Below are 10,346 nucleotides of genomic sequence, written 5' to 3' on the forward strand. Positions count from 1 at the left end.
GCTGTTGTATGTTTTTTTTTTGCTCTACCAGGGTCTGCTATCAACACTTGCAAATGTCTTCTAAGCATTAGAATATCAAAAATAAAGTGTCAGTCCACGCAAACCTAAGTAGACCAAATAATTTAGACTCTTATGCTTCCTGGACTAATTCTTTGACATCCTGGAGAGAGGGTATTGTAAGTGGGCCGACTGAGCGGAAGGTAGATAGCTGTGGGACCTGCCTTCCGCTACAGTTGAACTTCCTGGTGATTTCATAAAGAGCACCCCCTTTCCCAAGTACTAACCTACAACCTTCAACCATCACCACCACCATCACCATCACCATCACCATCACCATCATCGTCTTCGATCATGGGGGAACTCCGCCCAGGTCCTATCATCCACATCAACGGACATCCGGGCGTCGGAAAATCCACCATCGCAAAGAGGCTCACCGAGCTGTTTCCTCATCTCATGCTCGTGCATGACAAGCTGTTTACCGACCTCACCGATGCCCTAGTACCACGCGATACCGAAGACTATTTCAAAGTCTGTGACAATTTCGTCGCAGCTTCCTTCCAGCCGATTCAATACTCTGAGGAGACCTTTGACCTCGGATATATCTTCACCGACTTCATGCCGAACGATGAACAAGGTCGCGTTAGCATGAGAGAATACATCCGCGAAGCGGCAATTCCTGATGACCGTCAGCGCGAGTTCATAGCCTTCACACTCATTTGCGAAGAGCAGGAAAACGTGCGTCGACTTATCTTTCCAGAGCGACAGCAGAGTGGGAAGCTCACCGACCCCGAAGTCCTGCGCGATGAACGCACCAAAGACTGTCAGCACGATTACCTTGGGGACTGTCATCATATCATTGATGTTACGCATCTGGAGGTCGATGCAGCGGCTCTTGCCATCGCCCGACGCGTTGGACTACAGCTAGGGTAGAAAGTGTTTCTGAGCTGCATCTTCATATTCCTGAAGAGACGAGGCGGGGCAAGCAAATAAATGGCGTTTATGGTATAACTACTCGACTGTTGCTTTGAAATTACTTATTGGGGAGCTTACCTGGGTGTGGAAAGCAGATAAGGACATAACAGAACTTATATCGCTGTTGCGCATGGTTCACAGCTGGAACGAATACAAAAACATTGACATCACAAGTTTGGAGGGTAAACTATTCTCGTGACAGAGTCTGTATTAGAGCGATTTGAAGAAATCGCCACGTCTATGTAAACCACTGTGACCCTTCTAGCCCCTTCATTCAAGGGATAATAGTCGATCCCAGCCTGTCGATCCCAGCCTGTCGATCCCGAGAGGTACTACACAGGGTAGTCTTCGTCTCCAACCACAAACTCCAGATCCTTGACGTCCAAGATATCAAGCGTTCGATCGATGACTTTTTCGATGCATTCCACACGACGTTGGGCAACCTCGAATGCACGCTGCACACGATTCAGGGCGATCTCCCACGTTTTTACATCTCGCATGTCCTCAATCTGTCTGGTCATCCAACGGCGAAGTTTCTTCACCTCGTCCCAATTCTCGAGTCTGTTGTCCGCGTCGTGAAACTTCTCAGTTGCATTAGCGTGAGCTCTCTCTGCGGCGTCCACGGTTTCTTTGGCAGAATTGAGAGCCAGTCTGGCGTCTTCCAGATTTTCTTCCGTATTGACTCGATTGAGTGCCATTTCATCCGCGTTCTGATAAACAACTTTGTACCGAGCCTCCAGCAAGCCAGGTTCCATTGTCGCGAGCTTCTCTGCCAGCTCGAGCTTGCGACGCTTGATGCTGTCGGGCGATGGGGACGATTCGCGTTCACGCTTGATGGATGGCGGATCGCCGGGGGCGGGTGACGAAGTCATGTTTTCGCAATGTATATATCGCAGGACGGTGAACACCTGGAGTTGATCAGTATGGGAGTGTTTGCGCCAGTCTAGTGGCGGATCTTGTAACGAGCTTGACATACTAGTGATCAAGAGTGAGGGTTCTCAATGGAAGGTGATGGGTAGAAGTGAGGTTGATGGAAAGGGAAGAATATCCTAGGATGAGAGCAATGATACCAATCAATGTTGGAGAAGCTTGTGAGTGAAGATGGTGCAACGGGGATGAAGAAGAAAGGAAGAGGTAAAGATGAAGGAGATGGGTAGGCAGAAGTGACCGATCGTGATTCACAGTCGATCAGTCTTAGGCAGGATGAATCCATTGATTTGGGAATGGATTCATGGCTCTGTAGACGAGACCATGGGATGATTCGAAGTTACTCGGACAATATTTCAACCACGCCCACCAGAGCATGGTCGGAGACGGTGCCGGTTACTGCATATGCCACCCTTCACGTAGGAGACCACCTTCTCTGATGTATTTTTTATATTATGCATTATTTCCCCGTAATCCTACCATCAAGGATCCGATCTTCATCTTGCATAGGTTACTGAAGCAAGATGACTTCCTTGGCGACGAACCATGAAAACTATTACTACAGCATCCTACCGGTTGCAAATCAGTTGAGTTGATTGAATAATTCCAGACGAGCTTATCCACTGAGCAGTATTTTAGCAAGACCAAAGAGGTAACCTCTGGGCGCATATTTTGATACCACCGCTCAAGTGAGTTCACATCAAGCATCTTCACAAGCAAAAATAGAAGGTCACTTCTTACAGAAGTTAAAACTAATGAAGAAGGCAAAGCAAAAAAATATCAGCTCCCCGAAACCTGGATCGAACAAGTGACCTTTCGATGACATATAACAATTACAGTCGAACGCTCTTCCAGCTGAGCTATTCGGGGAGATCTCCGTAAACGGAGGAATAGCTATTGTTGCGACGAGTGGCTCGTTTTAGCGATTATGTAGGGCTCACCTCTACTGTAACAAACAGCGCCGGCGATTACCGTTGTAACGCATTGATCCACATCACTGGCTGTTAGACGTTTGATGCCATGAGCCCAACGGAAGATTGAGAAATAGGTAGATTAGAGTATGCTGAAGATTTTTGCGCATGGACTCCGAAGCAAATGTAACGGGCCTGAACGCTGTTTACATCTTGGCACGCCGACGCGACACAGAATTTTAGCATAGGTACCAACGCACTTGGATTGGCCAAGATCCTCCACACAAAGTTCCAAGGGACGCCAGGTCATGCAAAAAGCACAGATTAAATCCCCGTACCTGACTTCCGCTGTCAAATCGGGAATTCCCTATTTTTCTAGCCTTATCGAGCATAAGCCGATGCCAAGTAACGGTTTCAGCACCCGCGCTGACCCCCCGGCCAGGCCGGATTTTGAGGAGCGAAGCTTAGCGAGACTAAACGAGGTTGTGGAATGCAGGAACGACACCAGCTGCATTGCCCGTCTCCGAGGGCTGTGCAATGAACGACCACAGACAGTTTCTGATACGAAAATGAAGCTTTGATATCTAACTTTAGCGGATATCGAGAATGTGATTCCTTATAAAGGTAAAGCAGACTCCCATCTTTCCGAGCTAGCTAACAATTCTTCAGTCAACGCACTTACTTTATCGAGCTTTTCTTTAGTCTTTTGTTCTTTAACCGTCTCTCGTTTAACCTTCCGAATCCATTCGCTTGACATTTTTTCTTTCTTTTCGAACTACTACAATCACTACCATCATGAACATGTTTCCACGAGACGCGGCCACCGACGCCGCCGCCGCGGGCGCAGATGCAGGCGGTTTTGCGCTGTACCACTACGAGCCTTCAATGGCAGGCGGCGCCATCTTTACTCTTCTCTTCATCGGCACTACTCTCTTCCACGTCTGGCAATTGTATCGCGGACGCTCTTGGTTCACTATTCCGCTAGCTGTGGGTGGTCTATGTAAGCACTCCTGGTGAAAGACACAGAATCAATACTAACTCACTCCCCAGTCGAGCTTGTCGGATATGCCGCGAGATGCAAATCCTCAAACGAAACACCAAACTGGACCTTGGGTCCATATATCATACAGAGCATCTTCCTACTCGTCGCACCAGCCCTTTTCGCCGCTACAATCTACATGGAGCTTGGCAGAATCGTCCAGATGATCGATGGCGAGGGAAGGGTCATGATCAGCAAGAAGTGGATGACCAAGATCTTTGTTACGGGTGATATCTTGTCTTTCTTTCTACAGGGCGGAGGTAAGTGAATACCACACCAGAAGATCTGAGTCGTGACTAATTTTTAAAGGCGGTGGTATTCAAGCCTCTGGTTCACTTGAAGCCCTCGACACCGGATCTAAAATCATCATTGGAGGTCTATTCGTGCAACTCATCTTTTTCGGCGTCTTCGTGGTCATCGCCATCGCCTTCCACCGCGCTATCGAACAAAACCCAACCGGTCGATCGACCACCGGCCTTCCTTGGAAGAAGCATATGATTGCGCTCTATGTTGGCAGCTTCCTCATTATGGTGCGATCTGTCTTCCGAGCAGTCGAGTATCTGCAAGGCTTTAATGGATTCTTACTTCGTCATGAGGCTTACCTCTATATCTTCGACGCAACACTCATGTTCATGGTTATGGTCCTGTTCAACTGGCTTCATCCTTCTGAAATCACCACCATTTTGGAGGAGCGCAAGACAGGCAAGGGATACAGCATGGGGGCTTTCACCGAGTGTGCTTAGTATCGTCACCGGCGAACAGGAAAGGGCTTTTTGATAAAACTGTAATCCGGATATTCATTGTTTATTGATTATATAGACCAACCACCTGAAGAGGCCAAGCTATCCATTTTCTCCAATACGCACCCAGCAAATCGGATACTACTTCCACAATATCGTACCCCCAGCCTTCCATGAACCAAGAATCATTGTTGAACCGATGCAAAAGCGCACCGTAGAATGCATACAGAATCAGAGCTGGCGGTTGTCTCTGCCGTAACAAAGTAAAGTACGACTCAGGTGCAAAGGGCACAAAGAGAAAAGGTCCCTGCCACGACATGTTGTATATCGCTTGATCAGGCGACTCGGCCTGTAGCCCAGAATACTGAGCGCTATACATCCTACACCGCCTCAAAACGTGCAACGTATCCTCATAACTCTGCGCATCAGGATTGTCCTTCCATACATCGCGAGTTTGACAAAAATGCTGGTCCTCAGTATGGTCAGCTTTCTCAACATCCAAGTGATCCCAATTACCGATACTCATAAGCCCTCCCAATGGCCCCCCACATAGAGTATAGAATGACGGGCTCAGAACAGCTTGGACTCCGCGAAGCATTGGGATCCAGCCCAAGCCTAAGATCCTATCTTTGCGGTTTCCCCATTCTGACTCGTCCCAGAGACCTTCGCCCAGACGTCCTGAGACGCCGAAGACATAGAGGAGGTTGAGAGACGACCATGCGAATAACTCATTCGCTGTTTCGTCATTCGCATGCTTCAACGCTTCGTTGAAACCTTGTAAGCTCTGGTTGTGATATCGGGATGCTTCTGCCGCATGGCTGAGTCTCTGCTCAGGTTCGAGGTATGCGATATGAAGTGCTGTAAGACCGAGCATAGCCTGCATCACAAATGGATGCTTGAAAGCAATCTGTGGAAAGTTGAGTTGGAAAAGAACCGACAGCGCTGAGTTCTTGTAGATATGGTGAGATGTCGAAATAGTCCAGTGGTGAAGAAGAGCCATATCTCTCACACCGTATGTCGATTCATTTGTGTGGTCTTTGAGGATAGATGAGACTGTGGTGGATGAGATGCCCGGAAGTGGCGAGACATGTTGATGTGGCGAAGTCGCATGGTTTTGCTGGGTTGGTGAAGGGTCTGCAGATACAGACCTCGCTTCAGGAAAAGGATACTCGCATTGAGCTCCACGTCGCTGACAAGCGCGACATTTGGGTCTTTCTTCAGAGCACTAAAAGTCAATTAGCCAGCCATCAGAAGCATTAGTGAAGCTTAGGAATACCTTGACTCGTCGTCGTCTGCAATCATTACACCCAGTCTTAACTTTTTTGTGACCCCGACGCAACTTGACACCCTGCCTCGCCGAAACTACGTCATTGTCTGAGTCGTTCATGGCCGGAACGTGTGGCCGAGCGATAAACGAGGGAAAAGGAAAAAAGTGCGGAGCTTTGGCTTTTGATCGTTGACGGAACGAGAGAAATAGGAGGAGCGAGGTTTGACGTGGCCTGAACGAGGTGCAGGTTGTTTTTAATTTCGCCGATTGGTAGAGTTGATCCACTGAATCCCCGCCTCTAAGCTAAGAACAGTTACATTCGGAATCGCCCGAGGTCTCGCTGTTCGGTTTAATACGAGGATGAGGGCCAGATGGATGACCGAGGTACGATAACAGAAAGGTTATCTCTAAAATTTGGGACGCCAAACTAGAGCATATTGACAGCTGATAAGATAAAGCGACCGAGACGTTTCGTGTCCTTCGCAGTGGTCATTCTTATGATTATATGATGCCCGGTAAATTGCGAAACCTTATTGTACAGACTAGTAAATGATGCCAATGATGGTAGAGAAATTTGAAATTTGAGTAGTTTATAATCTGAACATCTAACAATCTATTTGATATAAAAGGAAAAATGGAAAACGCAGAAACTGTAAGGTAGAGAGACAGTTATAACCAAGGACCTGAATCGTCTCTGTCTACTTCCTCCGTCTACCATCGTCGTCGACTTCGGGCACCTCGTACGAAGACAACTCCGTGTTCTCCATATCCGAACTCTTAACATCCTTTTGAATGGACTCGACATACCAAACAACCAGAATGACCATAACCAGCGCCATCAGGATAGCATCAAACACATATAAGAAGATCTCGTGCGATATAAGATAGCCGTCGTTGCCCTGAAGATATTCCACCACACGGAAGATGCTTCGGACGAGGATAAGAATGCTCGATGCATAAAGAACGTATAGATATCGCTTCCAGGGAACGTCGCCGCGCAATGATTCGGGCGTTGGGAATTTGAGAAGGCGGTAGTGGAATAGAACTGATGTGATGACGAAAAAGCCGAAAATGACGATCTGTACCAAGAGACCGGCGATGATGATCTTCTCGCCTATGTTGTAGAGATCTAGTGTTCCAGCAGATTGGATTCCACCGCCGCCGGCTTGTAAGCTGAACGCGATGACATCCCCCGTAACGAAGATGCGTGTAACCCATTGGACGGGTATGATCGAAAGGTGAGACGCGCCGACGGTTCGAATGAGGCGACCGAGGATCATGTAAATTGACGCAGCAAAAAGGGCGGGCGCGACGAGGATGGGAATGGCTTGGAGGACGAAGCCACCGACCGAGAGTTTATCGAAGTGACTCCATATTCTACCAGCGTAACCAATAGTCTCAACTAGAAAAATCATTAGTAAAATGGACAAGTTGATGATGTGGGAAGAAGACGTACAGAGACCACCGATTGTAAAGGCAGTGAAGTAATATGCTCGTACTCGGAATAATCGCCATGTATGCGCTGCTGTGAGGATGGCGAAAACAACCACGCTAACGATTGCTGCTGGTAAGGATGGGTCGTAGCGGTAGAGCTTGAAGTCGAATGCTGCTGCGTCGTAATCGGCGCTGTAATCGGTGTCGGCCATGGTGACTGGATTAATGATGGTGAGTATGGAACATAACAAAAAGAAGCAGGCTGTTGGAATGTTTTATAAACGTTGATTACTTCAAGGCCAAGGCGCATTTGATGGTGGAGTAAGTGGCTTAGAAGAATGGCGAACGCGAACGAGGTTGAGCGAGGTTAAACGAGGTCTGTGTACGAAGCTAAACGAGACTTGGCGGATTGCAGATTTTTACTCCACCACTTTAAGATTGGACGAGATGAAGCTTGTTTTGAAGTTAAAAATAGGGGTGCACAGCCTAGATCAGTTCTCCGATTGCAACTTGATCTACCAGAAGATACCCTGTTCCAAATTGACCTGTTCTGGCGTTATCGCAGGAGGACAAAGCACCACGATCCCATTCTCTTCATCTTCCTGGCCAGGAATGGGCCCATCAATATCCAACTCCGCCATTAACATTCCAACCTACATATAATCAGCGGGCACTCAAATGCATCACAAGTTTGAACTTACCTTTCCAACGGTTGTTTGATCCACTCCAGAAGCTCTCAAGTTCTGCGCCAACCGCACAGCCAACGACGCAGCAAACATGTTCGTCTTTCCAACCTCGGTCATAACGCTCATAAGCGCTGTAAAGTTATCTTCGCTTTGACGATTGCCGGTTGTCAAGAAGTCCGTCAGGAAGAATGATGCTGCGATGAAGGTAGCGAATGAGACGAGAGGATTGCGGAATCTGATGGTCAGGTCATTGACCAACGCAACAGTCATCATAATTTGAAGTGCAGACTCCATAACTCTTGAGTTAATATGTGGCAATAGCGCCATATCCATCTGCGACCGGGTCGTTACCGCGCGATGAATACAGATCAGAGCTGTGTGTAACTGAAGATTGATGAGAACAGCAGCAGGATTATCCATGTTCTCAGGACATCGCAGATCAGCAGGCAGAGTCGCAAAGGCGTTAGTGACCGCCTCGTCTAACTTTTCAAGTTGACTCCAGTCGTTATTATCTTCGTCTTCTTCGCTCGCTCTTGAGAAGTTGAAGCATTCGTTGAAGAGGTGGACGGCGACGACTCTGCAGGCGCTCGTGGAGAGCTCGAACATGCCTTGGCCGAGGGCTTGTTTGAGTGTTATTGTTGGGACTGGGGTACTGGAGAGGAAAGCGTCGATAGATGTTGGTAATCGCGTTTGTATCTGCAGTGGTCAGCTCAGGCGTAGCTAGTCTAGAGGGTGGTACGCACGCTGCGCCAGTCCATCATCGTAGGCCAACCACCAGTGCTACTCGTGATCCGATCAGTCGTAAAGATAATCCAAAACGTGTTTCTTCGTTCTTCCTCCTCTGTGAAGTCCACGGCGACTGGTAACATCAGGCCAGCAGCGTTCTTACCATCCAGGCGGTGAAGTCCGAGAATATGTCCTAGTCGGATGGCCCGGGCTATGCTCATTGATGCTCTTGAGAACCACAAGTGCTGGGCTTCGAAGTGGCCGATGAGAACCCATGCTTGGCAGTGGGCCAGTGTAATTTGTTCGCTGTCGCTCTGTTCATGATATCAGCGCTTTCGTTCATGACTCTGCTTTGGTGGCCTCTTACCTTCATCTCATCCGCCTGAATATACTGCCGTGCTCGCACGTAGAATGCCTCAGCCATATGTCCGTACATAGGTGATGCACTTGCTCCAGCAGCCAGGATGGCATATTGAAGACACACGGGTGGTTGCATGTGTGTCGGTCTGTAGAGAGAAGCGATATATCTCTCGCCGTGGATCATGAATGAGTCGGACTGGAGTTTGGTGAAGTATATAGTGGTGCTAAAATCAGTCAGTCCTTCTCTCATCAGCAGGGCATATCAAAGACCACTCACAGCTCATCAACCAAATGTGGCGGCGGCAACCTCTCAAACCGACCAGTGTCAATGAGTTCCGTACTGAACGAGAACTCAGGCGGACTACTCTGCGACTCCAACCTTGCCTCCAAGTCCCCTCAAAAAGTCAGCATCTTGAATCAACATTCAAGCCTCAACTTACTGATTCGACTTTGCATATCGCGCAACTTTGGTCTCATGGCCGGATTAATCACGGGCTTTTTCCTGGCGGAAGGATAATCGCATTTCTCGCCCGTCTTGGCACAGCGACTACATTGCGGAAGGACTTTGTCGCATTTCAACTTTCGAAATCTACATAATTGGCAGGACCATGATGATAGTGTGCCCAAGTCAGATTCGGAGCCTGAGGGTGCTTGGGGGGAGTGTGAGGAGCGGGAGCCTTCGGACATGGTGGTTGGTGGGGTATGTGAATGTCCAGGTCTTGGCGAACGTCGAAGTTGGTTTATGGGAGCCTGTTCTGCATATACAGTTTCGGTCGTCTGATTCAACTTAATGAGGTTAGAAGATCAATATGTGAGAGGATAAATAGGTGGGTGTGTTCTGATAATTGCGACAGATTGCTCGGGAATTGCGGGGGCTGTCGAGATGTCAGCATGCCTTCCTATTCTGGGTTACTCTCGGAGGATTACCTACGGTACAGATGAGACATGTTCGCGGGATAAGCACGGATAAACTGAATAACGGTTATTTTCGTGTCTAGATAGTGTCTCTTCCAGTACAGGCTTCTTCCCCAGATGCGACGCTGATTTGTCTAGATTCGACAACTGTTTGCCTTGCCAAAGACGAGTACCGAAACTCGACACTGAGATGGCCAACACACAGCAAGGGTGGCGTCTGAGATGATCTACCAATCAGAGGTCGTTTCAACAGCTGAGGAGTCGGATAAGGGTTTATCCGTCTCCATCTAGGCCGCACACGGTAAGCGTGCTGTCAATGATCACGAACGAGCAATTGAAGAAGAGACGCCTGGGGGGGGGGGGGGGGGG

General features: G+C 48.4%; 5 protein-coding genes across 5 annotated transcripts; 2 read left to right on the forward strand and 3 right to left on the reverse strand.

The window, feature by feature from the left end:
• Positions 1–351: 351 nt before the first annotated feature.
• On the forward strand, positions 352–930 carry FIESC28_08058 (uncharacterized protein; the record flags this gene model as incomplete). Its single annotated transcript, XM_031162197.1, has 1 exon — positions 352–930. One exon carries the CDS (start codon positions 352–354, stop codon positions 928–930), a length of 579 nt encoding a protein of 192 aa, XP_031013740.1.
• A 374-nt stretch (positions 931–1,304) lies between these two features.
• FIESC28_08059 (uncharacterized protein) lies at positions 1,305–1,844 on the reverse strand (the record flags this gene model as incomplete). Its single annotated transcript, XM_031162198.1, has 1 exon — positions 1,305–1,844. One exon carries the CDS (start codon positions 1,842–1,844, stop codon positions 1,305–1,307), a length of 540 nt encoding a protein of 179 aa, XP_031013741.1.
• A 1,761-nt stretch (positions 1,845–3,605) lies between these two features.
• FIESC28_08060 (uncharacterized protein) lies at positions 3,606–4,592 on the forward strand (the record flags this gene model as incomplete). Its single annotated transcript, XM_031162199.1, has 3 exons — positions 3,606–3,810; positions 3,861–4,109; positions 4,159–4,592. The coding sequence occupies 3 exons, from the start codon at positions 3,606–3,608 to the stop codon at positions 4,590–4,592; spliced, it is 888 nt and encodes a 295-aa protein (XP_031013742.1).
• Positions 4,593–4,653: 61 nt separating this feature from the next.
• Positions 4,654–7,502, reverse strand: FIESC28_08061 (uncharacterized protein; the record flags this gene model as incomplete). Its single annotated transcript, XM_031162200.1, has 5 exons — positions 4,654–5,642; positions 5,738–5,814; positions 5,866–5,881; positions 6,572–7,258; positions 7,313–7,502. 5 exons carry the CDS (start codon positions 7,500–7,502, stop codon positions 4,654–4,656), a joined length of 1,959 nt encoding a protein of 652 aa, XP_031013743.1.
• A 303-nt stretch (positions 7,503–7,805) lies between these two features.
• Positions 7,806–9,749, reverse strand: FIESC28_08062 (uncharacterized protein; the record flags this gene model as incomplete). Its single annotated transcript, XM_031162201.1, has 6 exons — positions 7,806–7,943; positions 7,992–8,672; positions 8,720–9,016; positions 9,070–9,286; positions 9,340–9,457; positions 9,503–9,749. 6 exons carry the CDS (start codon positions 9,747–9,749, stop codon positions 7,806–7,808), a joined length of 1,698 nt encoding a protein of 565 aa, XP_031013744.1.
• Positions 9,750–10,346: the final 597 nt, after the last annotated feature.

This window comes from Fusarium coffeatum, assembly GCF_003316985.1.
Source record: "Fusarium coffeatum strain FIESC_28 chromosome Unknown BRIP53273_contig_182, whole genome shotgun sequence".
Lineage (NCBI taxonomy): Eukaryota > Fungi > Ascomycota > Sordariomycetes > Hypocreales > Nectriaceae > Fusarium > Fusarium coffeatum.